The sequence below is a fragment of the Cryptotermes secundus genome, unplaced genomic scaffold (assembly GCF_002891405.2).
Source record: "Cryptotermes secundus unplaced genomic scaffold, Csec_1.0 scaffold777, whole genome shotgun sequence".
Lineage (NCBI taxonomy): Eukaryota > Metazoa > Arthropoda > Insecta > Blattodea > Kalotermitidae > Cryptotermes > Cryptotermes secundus.
The window spans coordinates 348,863-370,836 of record NW_019743160.1 but is presented as its reverse complement, the minus strand read 5'-3'; the positions used below and the strand labels follow the sequence as shown (position 1 = coordinate 370,836).

The 21,974-nt window shown below is 40.2% G+C and overlaps 1 protein-coding gene across 3 annotated transcripts in view; it reads left to right on the top strand.

The window, feature by feature from the left end:
• LOC111873950 overlaps window positions 1-21,974 on the top strand; it is a gene marked incomplete at its 3' end in the record, with an annotated part of 781,441 nt that overhangs the window by 414,409 nt on the left and 345,058 nt on the right. For all 3 annotated transcript variants that reach the window (XM_033755285.1, XM_023869061.2, XM_033755286.1), the window contains 1 exon segment: window positions 2,106-2,365. In XM_033755285.1, the coding sequence (XP_033611176.1) occupies window positions 2,106-2,365 (260 nt within the window).

The window sequence follows — 21,974 nt, the reverse complement described above, 5'->3', positions numbered from 1 at the left end:
GAAATGCTTTATTTTCATGCCATAGACTACTGTTGTCAGGGACGCGCGGTAGCGCAGTTGGTTGAGGCACTATGCTACAAGCTGGAAGGTCGCGGATTCTATTCCCGATGCCATTGGAGTTTTCAATTGAACTAATCCTTCCACCCGTGCCATGGCCCTGGGGTTGACTCAGCCTCTAACAGAAATGAGTACCAAGGGTAAAGGGCAGCTGGCGTGTAAAACTGACAACCTCACCGCCCTCTATATGCCTACTGCCCAGAAAATGTGGGAGCTTCCGCGGCCTGTTAGAGGGATGGCTTTACCTTTTAGGGTACTGCTGTCTGGAAGTGCCGTAATTGTAAAGTAATAGTAAGAATCAGCAATACAGTGGAAGTAAACTTCACTGAACTTCTTAAGGAGACAGCAACATGACGCTGTACGCAATGCTCATGCGACAGACGTAGATGCGAGTGTTGGGAAGAGTAGGAGGAAACTCTGGAGCCCGTTTTTTCCGTATACAGTACTGGACCATGTCTAGCGAATCGCGTACATTCAACTCTTCCGAGTTAGGAAAGTAACGGTTTCCATTTCTTTTTCATGTATATGCAAATTCACGTTGGACAAAATTTCACTCTATAGTATTCTTCCCGGACTTTACAAAATTAAGAGGGTAAAGCTATCCAGTGCAAGGGGTAAACATTTAAATTCCCTTCATTTTTTGGTCTTCTGACATATGAGACCACATGTACTGTACACTTATATCCTGCGATGCCCACTCCGATCCCACACGATGTTAAAATGCAGAATACCGCAAGCACAGGCTTGAGTCTGTGTTGCACGCGGTTATTCTGTTCGTAACAAAGGCCAGGGTAGCCGTATCGCTATGGGGCCAATGTGTCAATAGTTCCTCGAACTTCTTGGTCACGTGGGAAGTATTTCTGCCTCATTTCCGGTAGGTCTCAGGTTCATCTCTTGGCTCGGTAGCTGGGTATCATGACTGGGGATTTATCATGATTTTCTGAAATCTCTCCAAGTAAATTCGGAGGTAGCGCCTCAAATTAGGTCATTACAGCCTGCTTTGTTATTCGATGTTATAGGCCTATAATTTGAGCTATTAAAAGTTAGTTAAATAGGTAAGAAATAAGTAAAATGATCTCCCCCGGCAGATAATTTGCGATTTGTGTGGAAGTTTCTGTAGAATTAAAACATACATATTTAATATTTTCAGACGATTTTAAGTCGTGACACTGTATTCGAGAAAATTGAATAGAAGAAAGAGATTTTGCGATGCCAGAATGAAATAACTAAAAGCAAATACGGAGAGACATAAACTCAGAGGTCTCAACACTCGCAACTTACTTGACATGTTCAATCCACTTCTCTCACATCAAATTTCACCAGAGGAATGAATATAGGTCGAAAATCACTCACTAATGGAGCTGATCCCTCCTTAAAAAGCTGCCAATTGTGCAGCTACTCAAGAACTTCCCAGCATTTTATGGAACCCTAAGGTTCATTACGTGTTCATACGAGCCTTCAACTGGTCCCTATCCTGAGCCAGATCAATCAAATCCATACCATCCCATCCTATTTCTCTAAGATCAATTTCAATATTGTTCACCCACCTACATCTTGGTCTTCCCAGTGGTCTCCTTCCTTCCGGCTTTCCAACATATATGCATTCTTCTTCTCCTCCATTTTCATGCTACGTGCCCTACCCATCTCATCCTCCTTGACTTGATCATTCTAATTATATTTGACGAAGAGTACAAGCTATGAAGCTCCTCATTAAGCAGTTTTCTCCAGCCTCCTGTCACTTCATCTCTCTCTGGTCAAAATATTCTCCTCAGCTCCCTGTTCTCAAACACCCTCAGTCTGTGTTACACCCAATTATAAACGGAAATAAAACAGTCATCTTTTTAGGAATGCTTTATTGCAGACAGTGTTTAAACATCATAAGAACGCTATTCAGCGTATGTAGCTTCTTATTTGGGATGTCTGCATTCAGCCAGCTTTGCGAAGGAGATAGAATCCGGAAGCTAATGGAGATACATGTATGGAAATAAGCTGTGATGTTTACAGCATCCCTGGATGTGTTAATTGAATTGTGTTTGCTCTTGCCGCAGATCTTGATGTCTTCTAAGGATGGTGTTGGTGGCGGTCGTGGAGTAGGCGGAGGTCATCAGCCTACTGGCGGCACGGGCCGGGGCGAGGGGCCTCGGCGGTGGGCGAGCGAAGAACCGGTCCTGCAGCAGTCTGAGACGCGCACAAGTCCGAGCCTCGACAGCGGCAAAGCGTGGCGTTCCACCGACCAGCAACAGCAACACAGAAGCGATCTCTCATCGGCACAGCCGCAGCAGGACGCAGCGGACATGGCTACCACAAGGTACGCATTGCACTCGTAGTGCCGCCAAGGTATGAGTTCTGTAACTGTTCTGTAACAAGAGCGTAGCGAAGTGTGTAAGGAAATAAGTTGCGTGTTCATCTATAACAGATGGTAGCAGGTCCCACATCTACAGGTCCGATTTGGCGATAATTTATTTTCGTGAATATGGTTAATTTTCAGTTCCCAGAAGAAAATAGTACGGAGCCTATATGTGACCCTTTTAGTATTTACCTTAAATGATGTATAAAATGTGGTGAATATAACTATATTTTTCTTTCTGGATCTGAGTTTCCCACAGTTGTGGCCAACAAGAGTTCTGTCTCCTGGGTTATAACGTAGTGTAGTCCGGTGAAAATGAGCAGACGTTTCGAAGGAATATAAAGCTTCCACTTTCAGGGTCGAAGAACAAGTTAAGAAAAATCAATATGAAGCAGACAGCGGGCTCTGCTTACCACCAGTTCCATGCTGGTCTTACTGTTCGACTCTGAAGATGTAAACCCAAATTTCTGTTGACCATACTGCCTTATACCCAGTCACAGTCATTGCAAGAGCGTTTGACGATTTCTTTATAGTCTTCTGGTCTTGAAATAATTCACAGTTTACAACCCGCCCTTTATATGAGTAACCACATGACATAACAGAATTAATCTTCGGTACAACTGAAGGCTGAATAACGGATTTGTTTGTGCAACGATTTTCCAATTTTATCGCCGATCAAATTGACACTTTAGGTCAGCTTTCCAGTTTGCTCTTTTCGGGCACAGGTGGGGCGCTTCATTTATTCTTTTTTTTTGTCTCAGTGATTAAATAATTGATTTAAATTTTGTCAATATCTTTTTTTAATATAGCATGTCCTGAGCGCTTTAAGCTGAAACAAAATCAGTTCTCACTTTAAGATATTCAGGCTCATAATATCATGTAAGATTTGAGGTTTTCACGGTGGTGATTCTAAAGAATACCGTCTTCTGGGATGTGTCGCCGTGTATATCTTATGTAAACCGACGTTTCGGAGGAACGCGTTTGCAGCCACCTGCTCACGCTGAGTCCTTGCTCGCGGATTTTTCTACACTGAAGATGGAGGCGATATGTTCCTCCGAAACGTCAGTTTATACAAGATCTTCACGGCGCCTCATCCCAAAAGACAGCATTCCTCACATTATCAGACTAACATAACGAAAATAAGTTTAAATTAATAAATATTTGGGATACACGATGAACCCTATTGATAATTCAAGGGAAACAGTATCAAAGAAAAATTATTCTGTCTGATGCAAGAATAAAGACAGTTTCCAGTGACCTTCACTAAGAAATCAAATACAGGCCTATCTTCAAAAGTAAAGAATCTAGACAATCGATTTGAAAATGTAGCATTCCATGATTATTGTCACTTCTGTGCGATGTCTTCGTGAAGTTCAAAAGTAACAGATTCTGATACTGCCAAACGCCTTCGAAAATTAAGCTCTGCTCTTGTTTACTTCTTTTTATTGCTAGTGGGGTGGGACTAAGTCCCTTGTACTGCGGCCACTTCTGGCCTATTGTACCAGCCCCAGATGATAGGTGAGGGTGATTGTGGAGCAATTGGCGGAATGAAGATTGGCAGGGGAAACCGAAGTACTCGGAGAAAACCTGCCTGCCCCAGCGCCACTTTGTCCACCACAAATCCCACTTGACCAGACCCGGGATCGAACCCGGGCCGCCGCGGTTGGAAGCCAGCGACTAACCGGTTGAGCTATGGCGCGGCCCTAAAATTCTTGTAGCGTCCGGGAATCGAACCCGGACCTCTCGATCTGTAGCCATGAACGCTGACCACTAGACCACAGAGGCCGTCATGTTTACTTTAATTTTTCATTATAATCAAGCAATACACGTCAGAGTAATCGCATAACAAAAATCAGATTGGAAAAAAGTGAAAGGATAAGCCCTAATCCAGTTCTACTCCAGTGAACCTTTCAGGAAGACTAAGGAAATCTGTGTTAGGTTGGTCTAGTAGGAAATGAATCTGCAAATAGAATATTGTTAAGAAGATCTAGAATCTAGAACCTGGGATTAAGTGTCTAACTGAAATATTAGTAAGTGAACTCACGGCACAGTGCAGCAACCCACTCCTCCTCCCGTGCAATTTATACAGTGATCGATTTTAATGAAATTTCTCTGTGCTATTCAGCAGTGACGATACCTGTGAAACTGAATTAATGTGGAGATAATCGATTCGATAGCATGTCCTCATTATGAATAACTAGTAAATTCATGGATAGGTTGTCGACAATGTGTACATGCATACTTTTAAAGATTTCTGTACCGTCGCACAAATAGAAGAAATGATAATTTTATTTGCCTTCATAATTTTTTTTTGTTGTCGCGATCGTTCCATTTAACGGTGCTTAATACTGTCTTTCGTTTAATATCAGTGTGTGAAAATGTGATTGTGAATGATTAATTTAAAATGATGAGGAAGAAAGCGGTAGAATCTATTATAATGTAGACCCTACTATCTCAGCGATTCGTTGGGGAAAATGGGGAATAACATTAAACTAATAAATAAGAAGTAATTGTTGTATTATCAGGCTTCATAAAATCAGCCCATCTGTTGATACACAAGTATATGTTGGGCCTTGGCCCATCAGTTCTGTGAAATACCTGTTTAGTATTCGAGAGAATTCAGTTAGTATAGAGACGGGCTACGAATTGACGGCCGGGTTTCGATCCCCGGCAGGAGCAACAGGGATCCATCCAGCCTGTTATCTAATGGGTACTTGGGGCTCTTTCATAGAAGATAAAGAGGCCGGGTGTGAAGCTGACCACTCATCTCCATCTAATGCCAAGGTCAAGAATTGTGAGGCTATAACTCTACTCCTTCTTCAGGGATTGTTGCTTAATTAATTAAGCACAGGAACAACTTTTTTCCTTACCTCTACCCGTTTAACTATCATAAGGTCTCTGTAACCCGAACGACTATGATGTAGCTAATTCCATTGTTTGTGCGACCTTACGCTGTGTGTGGTAACATTTCAATGATCGTGAGGTCTCGGGTTTGAATATCGACCCGGATACCGCAGTCCTGACAGAAAATTGCTTGATCTTCTTCATTCCCTCCATGAAGTGCCGCCACGACAGCCTCACACCAAAGCCTTCCTGCTTCATCATCGACATTATCTTTCCATCCAACAATGCAGGCAAATTTGTTTGTTTCTCTCGCTCCCACTGTGGAGCATAGGGCTGATTTCTCAGTTTCATTGATCATTTTTAAGAACTATAGGACTCCTTGGACGGGTGATCAGCTCGTCGCAAAGCCCCTACCTAAACACAGAATAAACGCATACGCAGACCAAACATCCATGCCTTGTGTAGGATTCAAACCCACGATCCCGGCTTCCGAGCGAGCCAAGAAAATACATCCCTTAGACCGCTCGGTTACAGTGACCGGAAATGTAGGCTAATATCTTATGCATTTGAACAAGTAAACGGTAACAGAAAATCTGACCTTGTTTAATTAAACCCCAAGTCATGAAGACGTGTTGGGAATTGAATGTATAACTCCATGTATTCTTAAATTCGGCACTAGCTGGAGGAGAGTGGCCAGCTACACGTCACGTTTCCTTACTCTAGGGCAAAAGGCTCTGGTACCCACAGGAGGACGGGTGGGTCCCAGAGTTAGCCTGGGTGTTGGGCAGAAAGGAGAAATCTCTTCCTTAAATTTGGAACAGAAGCCCGAGTCCTTAGGACTTCAGCCTCTAGCTGAGTCGCTATATCTAGTGGTTTTCCCCTGCTCCCCATTTGGAATGAGTAGACCCATATAACGAAACATTGCGCTTCGCTTACAGCGGATATTTTGTTTCATCCTTCAGGAACCGTTATTTTATATTGTATTTTTCTTAGCTCTCTTAATAGTATATATTTCAAACACCCGATGTTCGCCCTCCCTGAGCTGCATGACGTTACATAATCAGCTTTATTAGGAAACGTAAGAAATAATCAATTCTCGAAGAAGGGTGAGTTGAGCATCATTAGTGAAATGAATGAAGACTCGATCTCGAAGCCAAAGAAAGAGCCAATCAGCGTGTGTAATTTTGTACATAGCACTCATGAAAAAGAAATGGATTGCAACTCAAAGGCAATCAGCCAGAGTTGCATTTAGAGAACTGAGTTTTGTGGGAATGTGTCAAGCGATAAAAATAAAAGTAGATTCTAAATGCTTCTGACGTTGGTGTATAACACTCAGTATTACTGGCTTTTTGGACCTTGTGCATAGTCTGGTATTTGTTCAGTGATCGAGGTTAGTTCTTTCTAAGGAACCCAACAGAATTGTGTCTCCCCCCTCGCCTGAGGACGGAAACAGATCCATTTTCTGAAGTGCTGTGTTCTTTAGTTTTTTAGAATATCGGACGAGTGACAAAGTCCAAAACCCAGTAATTCCGAAGAATAAAATTATTTTTTATATAAATCTTACTTACGAAGATAAGTTCAAGTACTGAAAGGACAAACCATAAGATCGATACTATTGTTGATCTGGGGATTATCTTCGTGTGGCTGCAGTTATACTTGAGCACTGGCCCCATCTAGCAGTACTGATTACAATAACTCTGTTTAATCGGATTTATTAGATAGGAATTAGTCAAATATAAGGAATCCTAGCAAACTTGGGAACGTTAAATACCGTAAAAGTTATGTCATTTAATTACTATCTAAAAGTTTGTAACGATTCTGTATTAAAAAATGATCGATTTTCTTTAGAAATTATCTGTGGCCCTAATTTTTATTTAAAACGACGTTTCAGAGACTGAATTCTTTCTACATCCTCAAGTAAAAAGCCATTTAGGCCCAATCGATGGAGCTGGTCCCTATTTTCAGACATAAGGGCTAGCTCTGTAGATTGGGTACAGTAGAATAGTCTGTTTTCTTGATGACGGAGACAGAATCCAGTCTCCGAAACCTAGTTTTAGATAAAATTAGGCGATGGATAATGTCCACAAAACCAATCACTGCATAAATTGTTAACGTGATCTATGAAACATTCCCCGCAATAAAATACCGTATACAATACTTAACCACCCCAGCATCCAGTCTTCACGAGCAACACAGAATTCCTTGGCAAAATACAGAGACACACAAAATATATTGCATATTTTAGTAGTTATATTCGTGTGCTTTCAAACACAACTGAGCTTCCGGTATAAATTGACAGACTTTCTGACTACACTACTTTTATTTGAATTAGAAGCAACTGTTCGGATATTACTCATTGTGTAAAATGTGTTTGTACTTAATGTCGACAGTAGTTGAAACTGTTCCCATTTGAAATCTTTCAAGGCTCACTGTTTCATGTACAAACCAGTGGTACAGGAACACACAAAACACAGACACCACGAGCGAGCAATATCTGTCTCCCACATCCTGCGTTGAGATTGCTTGACCTCAACGGCCACAGCCTATATTAGGCGACGCGGAATTGTGGAGCACAGCCACTAAAGAGCGGTTACACACAACGAAGTTTGAATACAGCTCGCCTCCCATATACAACCTATGAAAACTGATAAGCAAGAAATTATTGTCTCTGTCCATTACCCATAAGCGTTGGAAATAAGAAGAACACTTAAATAAGCAAAGTTTTCCAACTTCTTAAGGAAATATCACACCGTGAACAATTAAGGAAAGAGGAGGTGTAGATCCATACATTCTTAACACGGTCAGTTCATAGAGGCAGTGATCGGCTTCATATCAAGACCGTTTTACCCTCTGAGAAAGAACCCCTAGTACCCATTAAGTAAAAGGCTGGTTGGGTTCCGAAGCCGATCTGGATGTAGTGACTCTAAGAAAAATTCCTGTCCCTACTGGGAATCTGACCCCGGTGCTCCAGCTTGTTGGCTGTCGCTACAGGTACCAGGTCCCGATGCCTTGTCTTAAAGTTTCGCAAAATACAACTTCTACTGTATAAGATTTGAGGCTTTCACGGCGGTGACTATGAAGAAAGCAGTCTTCTGGGATTTGGCACCGTGTATATGTGGTGTTAACCGACGTTTCGACGGTGCCAAATCCCAGAAGACTGCTTTCTTCAATTTCTACTGTAGATTTCCGAGAGCATTAGTTGAAGGATCACCCCTTGTCGACTGTGGACGACTGTTTATACATTGTAATAATATTTGCAGCTACTCTCCACATATGAGACCGTCCCCTTGACCTGGTGAATGGGGACTAGCTTCATATGCACGGAAAATAATAGGAATATTAGTTACTATTATTTGGTTCCAGTTTTAACTTTGTGATCAGCGATTCGATTGTTTTTGTAACCGTCAAGGCATGTGCTGATAAAATACTGTACAAGCCTGAATATAAGGCGATATTTCTTATCCTTTGTCAGATATTGATTCTTATAAAATAGGGGTCGCCTTATTTTGGGGTCCTTTAGAATAAATATAAAGGGGATGATTTGAGGAGTTCTGAATGCTAATTCTAAAGATATTTGTGAAAATATCTGGAATTATATTTAAGGTATTAATTTTTTATTTATTATTTCTTAACAGAGTAAACCTTCGCTAAACCAGTTACAGTTAATCAGGATGTCTTATAATCCGGATCGAAATGTGGAAAATGAAAAATTCTGTTCACAGTTGACTATGTACATTAAAAGAGAGGTGGGATTTAGGAACAAGAGAGATTAGAAGATGAGGACTTTCAGACTGTGTTGAGGGCAGCTGGAGAGACTGAAACCACGCAAGAAATTATCCAAGACTGGCTTAAGCTGGATGAAGAACCTGGATTTAAGATTCTGACAGAGGAAAAAACTGTTGCAGTTATATTCTTTATTTATTTTCATCAGCACTCCTACAGTATTAAATTTTCTATTTTTTGTTTTCTAAGTCTCTTTTGTGTTTTAGGACTATATTTTGCTTCATTAATCCGGATTATCGTTTAATCTGGATGACCTCTTCCCCAGTTAATCCGGATTAGCAAATGTTTACTGTAGTACAGTTTTTACATATTTTATACAAACTTCAGAACTAAATGACCTAACCTATTTTGTCATACAGCAATTTTTTATTATTTCCTCGTTGGAAAAATAGGAGTTGCCTTATATATGGGCCTATACGGCACACCAAACATTTAAAAATACGTTGATTTCTTTCTACAGATCCTCTTTAGTGCGGAAAATACTAACTGCAAAATTATTTCACCTTCCTAACCAATTCGTGAATTTATGTTAAAACAAGAAGGTCTGGGTAGGGCTACTCGCACACTTTCCCTGCACTATATATTGATCATTAGGTGTCGCGATAGCTCAGTCGGTAGAGTGACGGGTTACGAGTTGGATGGTCCGGTTGCGATTCCCGGCACTGCAAGATTTCTCTCCTTGTCCTCAGCCTCCAGACTGGCTCTGGGGCCTACCCAGCCTCCTACCCAATGGGTACTAGGGATGATTTCCCCGAAGGTAAGGCAGCCGCAGGTGAAAGTATACTCGTAATTCATTGATTGCTGAAAGAAGTTGGTCCACTCAAGGTAGAGCCGTGACACGAAATTTGCCGAGAGTCCCTTGATGGCTAACGTTATGCGTGTTCCAATATAAGTGAATACGTAAACATGTGCTAGAGCGAGATGCAACCATAATTTCAGGTCATGTTATCCAGCACACCGTTGATGAGAGAGACATGTAGATTTATTATTTAGTAAGTAGATACTCAATTATTGTTCATACAACAGAATACAACATGTACATTATTATTTATAATATATATTATATATTTTGAGTAAAATTATTTTAAATTATCTTGGATTCCTTCGTCTGCGATTAAGGTATTTTGTGACCAAGAACGTATAGAATGATTATACAATGATCCGTTCAAACCTCCCACATTTTAATTAATCATTGCGAACAAATTTTGATAAATTATGGATTATAATTAACACTAGATGAAAGAAAAACTCGAAGAATTTTATTTCCGTTTTTCTTCAGTGGAGCTACAGTACGAGTATCTGGCCGCATATACCTTGACATGTTAGGACAGTTCCTGTATCCCCAAGTAGCCGATCTGCAGTCTCACATAATCTTCCAACAAGATGGAGCCCCCCAACCCCCTCACAATGGGGTCTGGATGTTCGGAGGTCCCTCAATGCCACATTCAAAGATCGCTGGATTGGACTTGGCAGACCAATTCAGTGGCCACCACGTTCACCGGACCTCACTCCGCTCGATTTCTTCCTATGGGGTTACGTGAAGGACCGTGTGTTCGTGCCTCCAGTGAATGACCTCCCAGATTTACGAACCCGCATCCGTGAAACGATTGTTGCTGTACCAATTGACATGTTGGAAAGAACGTGGCAAGAAATTGAATCCAGATCGGATATTGTTCGTGCTACCAATGGTGCACATGTAGAGGTTTATTAGTGTATCAGACAATTTTTTTTAGTTGTTCTTTTATTTCCTGTAAGTTCATTTTCCTATCATTCATACTTTCTGTTCTAAGATCTGATAAAATGTGGGAGGTTTGAATGGAACACCATATAACTTAAGACGGTTCCTTTCATCAATAATATCTTCTAATAATGCCCCATGGTTACTACCTTGGAACCTAGTCATCATCATCATCAGTAATCTGTCAAGACGACAGGTCCACAGTCTCTTCCAAAACAATTCCTCCACTTAATGCGATCTAGAGCTTTCTCCTTCAAATGACAGTATCCTCTTCTGTCCCCAAGGTCATCCAGCATCTTCTTACGTCTTCTTCCTCGTCTTCTTGTCACTTCTATCCGCCCATCTATCTTTCCTTCGATAATTTCTTTCAGAAGGCAGTTTTTGCGTAAAACATGACCAATCCAATTAGCCTTCCGTTTTCTTATTTCATGTAGGATATTCCTCTGCTCCCTGACTCTAATTAACACTTCTTCATTTCTCACATAATCGGTCCAACTGATCTTCTCCATCCTTCTCCAACACCACATTTCAAAACTTTCCAGATGTTTCTGATCTACTGCCCTAAGTGTCCATATTTCAGCCCCATACAGAGCTATGCTCCAAATGTAGCATTTCACTAGGAACCTAGTAGGAACATAAAAATATAATTAACAATTGTTACTTAGTTTCGTGCATCCCTAAATTTGCCTGAACGACGAATATAAGTTTTATCGATTAGATCTACTGTATTACCTCATATGTGTGGAAAAGGAAAAAATTCGTGATAAAAGTTTTGTCTCTACGTATGGTCATAACTCAGCGTACAATAATAATAATTTCACTGGCAGGTCGTATAAATATTCTTTTTATGTCTGAGAGGGACGTACTTTCCCGGGTCTCGTGCATCATTTGAAATATCTGAAATATACAGCTCTCTAAAAATCAAATGTTTCATTAGCCTGACAACCTCACGTCCTATTTCGTTAGCAAGAACCTTAATTATATCCTCCCTTCTCCTCTGTATTGCAATATGGTCTTCTGTAAAATTCTGTATGCCTTTATTTCTTCCTTACATGTCCAATCAGATCGTTGCTGCCTTGATCTTACCCTCATAGCAATCCAAGATGACTCATATTAATCACGAAATTCCTCCTTCTGCGGTATCATAAAGTTCGTACCCTATCCCTTTTAGCCCCACGCATTTTCCATGTTGTTATTTTATTTGAAGCATTCTTACAAAACAGCTTGAAAGATAGTTGTTCTATATAGTCTTTTTTATTTCTTTTTATGAAAGTACTAAGCTTCCCTGAATTCATTGTTCACCTGATCTCAACATGGACCTAATTTACTGTTGTTGGAATATCCTAACTATTGAAGTATTTTTAATTTATTTTAAAGAAATAAGTAAAATCAATAAAAAATATGTTCTCTTTTCCAAACAGTTCCACCCACCTGTTGGTAGATAATGCAGTGATGTTACAATTTTTAGACTTAACGTTACAACTGTACAGTGATTTCCTCTGCTATTAATCATCTCTTTGTACCAAAGTCATACGGACGGACATATATGAACGGCGGTGTCCATCCGTACGACAGAATATTTCCTAACTTAGTCTCTAAAACTTGTTTCCGATTACATTCAAAAGGTTCCGATGATAGATTTCTGGACTTTTCCCATCGTCCGGTATTGTAAGGAAAACTAAACGGCTACAGATTGTTTCAAATTGTCTAGCTCTTGAGACATGTCATAATTGTATCTATAATGTTTATATACTTACCTTTCCTTCCTCCTCCCCTCATAAGAGTGCCTCTGTACATTAGTCATGCAAAACAATTTTGTTGGTCGCAATTTTAAACATTCTTTAATCAAGTCAAATATTAGTGGCTGTTCTTGATTGAATTGACTTTCGGTAAAATTAGTAGTTAATGATGTCATAACGTTGTTACTAGTGTAGTGGCCATATATATATATATATATATATATATCGCTGGTTTTAACCGCTTTTAGAAATTCCACCCACTGAGCGAAGGCCGGCTTCACAGGACGGCAAAGACCGAGACAGAACCAAGGTTAGTACCCTGGACATAAGCATCCCACTCTGTACTGGTCTGGCCAGGTGCAGGTCTGTCAGGGAGAACAATAGCAGTTCAGTACTTCATTCTTTGTTTCATAGTTTATATGGTACATTGTATTTGTCACAGGATGAAAGATCAAAAGATAATGGTTGGTTAAGTAAAGGTGGAGATAGTTTTGAGACATGTACGTAATATGTATAAAACTATAGCAGTCTACGCAACAATAGTTTGTATTTAAAAACAAAGTAGACACTATTGTATCGACATTTGCTTTTATTTATATTACATGTTTCGACCCTTATACTGGGTCATCATCAGGAATACAAATGTGGTTACAATAGTATCTTCTTTTTTTAAATACATAATATTGTGTAGACTTCCATACTTTTATACACATTACATACCATATGAACTTTCGGGTTCCATAAAATGCTGGGAAGCTCTTGAGTAGCTGTAGAATTGGCAGCTTCTCAAGAAGGGCTCAGTTCTGTGAGTAAGTAAGTAAGTAATACTGCAAAGAGAAGACACACGTATAAAGTGTATGAATGAATATCGCTATAACATAGATAATAGGCATGACAATGAAAGTTACTAGAGGCTTCGTGTGATAATTATTAATAATGAATTAACTCCATAGAGCACAGACGTGTTTGAGAAGCACATAGTTGCATATCTCTTCAAGAAATCTACATTCTTCCATTAAACGCGACGACCAAACAACATGATCACGATACAACCCAATCAGATCATGTCATGAACCATATGACCCCAGTCCACACACACACACACACACACTCTTTTTAAGATCATTTGAATATTACCGCCCATCTACATTTACTTCAGCCAAAAGCTCTTTCGCCTTCATGTCTGGTACGTAGTTTCTACATGTAAGCCTGCATAAGATTCGAATATTTGAGCCATAAAAAGGAAATAGCCTCTATACTCGGTTCCCGTTTTGTGTTGTCACAATTTAAATTGTAATTTGGTCAGATAAATTAGATGTGTCCTTCGGTTAGGAGTTGGAATCGGAGTTATAATTGGAATATTTCATTTATATGAATTTGTTATATTGGTATCCAGTTGTATTGACCTCATTTTGTTCTTTCCGCAAAATAAAAAAAACACGTGTTTATGGTTAACTGGACTGCACATATATATACTCCCACGTTATTGGTCCTATTGCCTTAGGGCACAGATGTTGTGACGCTGTTTTATGAAGGTTAGTCCCACTACTGTATATTTGTTATTGCATTGCTGTAGAACTACTGAACAACACAGTAAAGTCGTTAGAAACGCTGCTTGAAATTTCGAATGTCCCGGGTTCTAATCTCGCCCTGAGACCAGGAAATTTGGATCTATGTTTTTTTTTCTATGCTATCCTCAATCCTTTCAGTTAACGTCCTGAACAAATCATTGTTCACAAACATACTGTAATTTGACATTATATTATCCTCATTGCTTCAATCCATACAGTGTGCTTAAATAAACCAATAAACACGAAGGGTTAGAATAGAACGTGTATTAAACCCATGGTAAAATGTATCATTAATTGAAAAATTATGGAGCACTCATCCTACAGAAAATATTGTCACGTGTAGGGTGGTCCGCGTGACGAAAATAAGGGGTTCTATTTCGAATGATTAGATATATTAGCACCTTGGTTATAAGTTCTCTTAATCATGTTTGAATACAGCACTATCGCTGATTTGCACACTTTCCAGTCACCGTTGCATGAGCACTAGGAATCCCAGTCTTCACTAGTCGTCTCCTAGCAACGGATCTCAACACAGAAACTAGTACTTCAAATCACTATAAAGTCTTCTCGCTATTATATCTTCAATCACTCTGGAGCCTCTAAACTCAAAATTATTCTGGACCCACTCCTCCAGCTTACGACTGACTCGTAACTGCCATTGAAATAAAACTATCACTGTACTTACTTCTCTTATAAGTACTCTGCCCAGACCCCACGGAAAACACCGTCTCTATTGTTGCTGACATCATCGCTTACGCAAACATGTTGCATAACCCCGTTTTTCCACTGCTGCTTGGCGCGAACGACATAGGAAACACAGCCGCACCCGTTGTTGCGTGTTCGACCTTGTTTACAGAGCTGTTGCCTAGCGATCAAATCTGTTACAATATGATATTCCTGTGAAACTAATTCACCATCGTGAAGGCATGAATTCGGTAACACGTACCTAGCTACTGCACAAATTCTGGTTCCTCTTGATTGCAACCCGCACGCATAAATAATAAACTCTTGCCTGATGAAGAACTTTCTCAATTACACTGCTTTGCTGAGCTGTCTGATGGAGCGCTGATGATCCAGACTTGTGTTCTGGAGGTGATCGGTTCAGATCTCGGCCGGAACACTGGCTATCCTCAGTCCCTCCCGGCATATTTCGGCACAGCAGGTTCATTCAAAGTCCTACCCAATTCAACATTCATCAAACATCTTACTGTTCAGCGGTGTATAGTCTAGATACTTAAAATGTCGGAGGATAATCTACGAACTACTACATTCCTTTATTACTTAAATTATTGCAAATTATCCAAGAAAAGAATTTCAGCTTAGACAAAGTGGCTTTTGAAGGTATATTGCCCCGGTCTCTAGACAGAACTTACGTTAAAAATGTATTAAAAGCACTGACCGTCATGGGGGTTGTGTGGCTCAGGATAAGGACCAGTGGAGGGCGCCAGTGAACACGATTATGAACTTTCGGGTTGCATAAAATGTTCGGAAATTCTAGAGTAGCTGCACAAATGGCGGCTTCTCAAAAAGGATTCTACTCAGTGGAGTTAGTTACTTAGATCGCCATAGTGGCGAATTTTTCTATCTAAAATTAAAGTAAATCTTTCATATACAGTCTTGAGCGCTTGGTCGTTATTCATCTGTTAAATAAATTCCCTCTTCCGGAAACGGAAATTTATCATCGTCATTGAACGACGCACTGAGTCAAGACAATGCTCTTTATATAGCCCTATAAAGAAACTGCTGTCCCATCGGTACGTGTTGATATTACCCGCAAATCTACTTGTACGCCTATACCTCTGAAATTTTCTTTTACTTGAAGTTCACCAGTCACAATTTCTCATTTTTTATTACTTTAATCATTCATTTACATGTCATTCATGTTCCCTCAGTTAATCAACCTTATGATAGTTTGCTTTCCCCAATGGTTCTTCCAGCCCATTCAGGGGCCTTAGCCTCTTATTCAATTCCATAATCCTTCTTTACAGACGGTAGGACTGCTTGGACGAGTTATCAGCTCGTCGCAAGGCCACTACCTAAATACAGGACAACACAAACACAAACAAACACATACACACACCAAACATCTATGCCTTAAGTGGGATTCGAACCCACGATCCCGGCTTTCGAGCAAGCGAAGACAGTTTATACTTTAGACCGCGTGGCTATTGTGACCGGTAACCTAATGATAGTATGCCATGAAATAAACTGTAAAGAACCAATTTAACTAACCTCTTGGGTCTCTTGCTAATTTGAGCCGCATAATTTCAAATATTGTCCTTAGGACTTCCCTCTTAAACACTCCCAATTTATTCTTTTCCCTCACACCAATGAAAGAATTGAAGTAGGAGTTCCATATGCACTTAATCTTACTTTTGGGGTTCAGATGTCGCACCGGATCCCAACATCAGTTTTCTGCGTTTACCCTGCTCTAAATTTCTTAATGAGCCTAAACCCCAATTACTGCTGTCATTTCCACATATTTGAACATAGCCCAATTTTCAAAAGATTTGTTAACTGTTATTATATTATGTTTTCCCCTGTTTCATGATCACGTGATTATGCCGCCTGTTATTGAAAGAGATCCTGACTCATGACTGTTAACTCGATTTAGATTAATACTACTACAGCAGGGGTCTGGGACTCACTCCACTAATGAAAATATAGTGTTACTGCTAACAATGGCCAGTAAACAGTAGAGACAGAATAACAATCATTTTAAATACATGGCAACTTCGCTTACCACTTGACATGCCTGCTCCTTTCAGTGACCGTGGTACTCCATCAATTTCATGTGCTGTCATGTTTCGTGAATGGCTTCACTATAACTAATATTGCATGTGACTGCTGTTGTGGATAAAATACATTCATATACCAGCTTAAATGTCGGAAGTTGTGTATCGTGTATTGTTAATGTTCCCATTCATCCTTTCTTGTTTCATCCATGTGCAGAACTGATCAGATATTTCTCGAAGCAATATAAACAAATTATTTTATTATTATTATTATTATTATTATTATTATTATTATTATTATTATTATTACATTACTTTGCCAAATCCGGTCCCAAATGTAATCCCTAAGTCTCCATTCTGAAATATTACGAAGTGTGAAGTGCATACCCATTGCTAGACAATGGCTCGATAAACATATTCCAACAACACACGCGCACGCCACAATAGGACAACCACTGCTAGGTAATGGACCAGTAAACACGACTCCTTAACAAAACAGGCTGTTTTTTTTTTCGTGGGGTTCGTGGCAAGAAGTTGTAAAGGTACAAAGAATTTCGCTTGAAGAGTACAGCAGTCAACTAGTAGGAGTACAGAACAGTAGTCGAGTCGAGTCTCGGGACGCCAGTCTGCCACGATATGAGCTTGGGAGCAGAGGGATTGAATGGAGTAGGAATTAACCTCTGAAAAGATTACTTCATATGTGATTTGAATTTACTCGTACAGTGAAACTGCTGTAACTCCGTTGCCAGGATAGGACTAGTGAGTGTGGAACGGTGAACTGCAAAGTGTGTAGAATAGCGATAGCGTTGTATTGCCTGAAGTCCCGAGTTGTGTGAATGTAAAAGGTGCAATAAATCCAATCATCCAAGGCAAAGTCACGCAAACCACTTCCACGTAATGGTATGCAAGTCTGAATATGACTGCAGCAAGAGCTGTAAGTGTGGAAGTTGGATTAAGAATTATACTCCAGGACTGAGGATAATTTGGTCCTTTCCTGACTACTCCAGCCACTTCATCTGATATGTATACGTATGAATCCCACTTTTTACATCAGCGCTATACTTATGGAAGCTTAGTTTGTATCCAGTCACTCTTTACAGGATACATTTCTCCTACTTTTATTAGATCTGTTGTCCATATTTATTTCTGCAAAAGTCCATGGTTGACTGGTCTTTCCTGTATTTTGTAAATTGTAATCACAATTTCTTCCCACAGTTTCCCAAAAGGTATTTGGACAAACAAAATTGTGAAGCCAATTACGGTTTTTTATTATCTCTCATCCATGCTAAATTTTGTTTCCTATAATTTCTTTCAGAATGTCTTTTTATGTAATCAGTGATGGACTTACATAAATTTACGGCTTATTACTTACATATCGTATGACGTTTCCCTGACAAAATAAAATAAACAGAAATAAATATACTCCGAGGCCTGTAGTCCGCAAGCGAACTATACCGACCGAGCGACCGTCGCTTGTCGGCGAACAGTTCGTAATTCCTCTCCCAGTGCCTCAGACCGCGCCATTTATTTCTTACTTTTTCAGTTCAGTTGAACCGCTTTATCACATAAGTCTCCTTTGACTAACTCCAATAATGTTTAATCTTCGTCTTTCTCCCTGACAATTTTGATCCCTTCAAAGGAACACACCATTTTCATGATGGAGGAAATCCCGAAGCCAAGAGCTGCACCTACAGTAATGTAGCCATTTCTAGGCTTTCCTCTATTGTTCATGCTTAGAATACACGTACACTCTGATTGTGTCTCGCAGAACGACAGAACTCGTAGTAACGTTAAATGTCACGGTCTACTATATCAATTATTTGAAATCACAGTAGGCCTAATGCCTATCATGTTGATTACAAAGGGTTCTGACAATGGTGGCATACGTTGTCCAGTGATCGAGTTTAGCTCTTTCTAAGGGACCCAACTGAGTAGGTGTCTTCCCCTTCACCTGAGGACAGAAACAGATTCAGTTTCCGAAAAGTTGTGTTCTCTAGCTTTTAAAGAAATACAAGCAGACGGCCCATGTAGCGCGCATAACTGTTCCGGTCAGTCAACTCAGTTTCGTCAATTCTCCCGTCTTGATCTCCCCTGTCAGCAATAAGATTGACAGCTCACAAATTCTTCATGCGTTCTTATGAGATTAGAATCCCGAGGGTTCGTCCCCCCCCCACACACACACACACACACACACACAGACGGTACTAGCGGTTGGCAGCTTTTCGTGAACTTGGTTTGTTGGCTCAACTAGTTGCATAAAATTTCGAAACTCCTTTTCCATCTTAGTTTCAGGTCTCTGCATGATTTGTCGCAATTTATTTTCAGACATCTTATGAAGTATTTTCACTTTGAAAAGAGTCACATACAGCTCTGCACAGTTATATCTGAATTGCTTTCGCGAATACAAACAAGAAAATCCCTATAATATTTTTTTTTCACCCTTGGCACTACAGCCCCAGTGGACCTAGGCCTACCTCCATGAACTTCTCCGTTCACTTCGGTTTTTCTAGATCTAACACATTCGGTAGGACTCCTTGGGCCGGTGATCACATCGTCGCAAGGCCTCTACCTGTACACAAACAGAAAAACGCACACAGACAAACTAAACATCCATGTCCTGAGTGGGATTCGAACACGCGATCCCGGTTTCCGAGCGAGTGAAGACAGTACATGCCTTAGACCGCTCGGCTACCGTGACCGGCCCCTATAACGTTATTTATAGCAAAATAATAATCACTCCTACAGGCAAGCTTAGAAATTTCAGATGCTGATAATACTAGCGTCCGAAAATTCAATTGAAGATTTTCATTGGTTTCAATTTCCCTGGTCGCGTTACGAGCTCTAAGCATAGATAATTTGATGGTGAGGTTTCCAGCTCGCTGCCTCCAAACTTGCAGAGTGTATTCGCCAGCACATCAACAGTGGATGTGCTGCCTCCAAACGTGCAGAGTGTATTCGCCAGCACATCAACAGTAGATGTGCTGCCTCCAAAAAGAAAACAGGTGCGAACATATTTTAAGCATGGCAACAGACAGACGCCCAAAGATAGTACTTAATTACAAACCTAGAGGAAACAGGCCAAAGACATATACACTTGAAGAAGAAGAAGAAGAAGAAGAAGAAGAAGAAGAAGAAGAAGAAGAAGAAGACGACGACGACGATAGTGCTAGCCACTGGATATCAACCAGTGTTAAACTTTCCTTGGCCTCCTCTGCGAATAATATTAGTCATAGATATCTCTCTCTCTCTCTTTACAGCTCTTTGAACCTTGGGCGCTATTTCAGTATGTAAGACTCCTTGGACGGGGGATCAGCCCGTCGCAAGGCCGCTACCTACACACAGGACAACACAAAGACAGAATAAACGCACGCAAACATCCATGTCTCGATTCGGATTCGAACCCACGGTCCCAGGGATCAAGCGGGCGAAGACGGTTCATGCCTTAGACCTCGCGGTTACTGGGATCAGCTGTGATAGACCTAAGATCGATAAAAGGAACATTAATTACTTTTTCCGTTTCATTTTCAGGACATCACTTGTTGTTTCAGGCTGTCTTACAACTACAGTATTTCCACATGTATGATCGAATGGTCCCAAAGCCAAGGCGAATTTACTGGACCCGCTCATGCGATGTGGGGCTCCCAGCGATACAGTTTCATAACTGGCTTGATCGGCTTCCCAAGGTTGTGCCCCTGTCCATATTTGGAAAGTTGTCTGAAATGTTATTCTTAACGGAAAGCTACGTTTCTTTTGTAGGCCTAATCACGTCTGTAGAATGATAATTATGTGTAACTGAATTCTCACGATTCATACATTATGTATAAAATACGGAGAACCGTAGAGGGAACGTTTCTTCGTCGCGAATGAGAAGCCAGGAGGGTGCGTAGGCGCAGACCGTAGAAGGCAGCCCGCGGTATAATGACAGCAACAGAGTACGCTCAGATTAATTACCCGCACTTTAACCTCAAGACCATTATATAAAACTTGAAAATTATGTTACTTACTGCAACTTATCTTATGTTTAAGATTATTTTTACTTACTTTCACTTGCGTTACACTTGTCTCTGTAATAGAAGATTGTCCAAATTGCTTTTCATGCACATATAAGTACATACGTACGTGAACATATACTTCGTTACGTAAATACGCATGTCATGAAAGTTAACCTACGTTTCAGAGGAACGTGTCGCTCTGAAGATGCGGCGGTATGTTCCTCCGAAACATCGGTTGACTTTCAGGAATGGAGACAATTTTATAAACACCTGTGGTCATATGAAGAAGGATATCCCCTCCCAATTTTATTAAATGATCAAAATAATTATCATGTAACTATAGATAAACTATTGTCAACTCTCACACAGTTTTAAAATTTGAAACTTCAGGCCTATATGCATTTAGTATATAACTGCTGAAGGAAGCTCCTATCCCGCTAACACGCGATGGATATGTAGCCATGTGCCTGAGGCTGTTGCGCTCGGTATGACAAAGGAAGCAGAGAAACTTGAAAGAATTATCTAGGTATACGCCTATTGATTTCTTGTTACAAAATACATTTTAAATATTCGATAATCAAATAAATAAAAGTGTCGAAAATGCAGTGCAACCCTGATTCATTATTGATTTCAAATATAAAAATTCTAATGTTAGTAAAATTATTTACGCGAAAGTTTTATGGGTACATTTTATATATAAACGACAGGACCCCGTGGATGCTAGACTACACGGCGAACTCGGGGCAAGCAGTATAGGAGCTCCAGCTCTCTTTACCCAGAGAGGCAGGTCCATTGCCACATAATATTATTTTCTCAAGAATTCATTTTTACTGAAAAGAAGAAAATAATAAAATTATATTTGTAATTGTTTGAGGTATCCCTTTTCTACTGCAAGTGCCTCGGTTACATCTTTATAATGGCTCAACTTATTGAAAAACTAACGACTACAATCTCCCAATCTCCCAACCTCCTTAAAATTTGTTAATTATGAAAAGCTTTGGACAAAGCGGATCGCAATGAAGTGTAGGATATCATGATGGAAGGAGGCTTCCCGCAACACCTGGCAAGAGTCGTACAGAGTCGGCAGTGTGAAACCCAAGTAGTAGTGGAAACAGAGGGATAAAGATGGGAAAAAAATCAATATGCAAGACAAGGATCCTATTGTCGC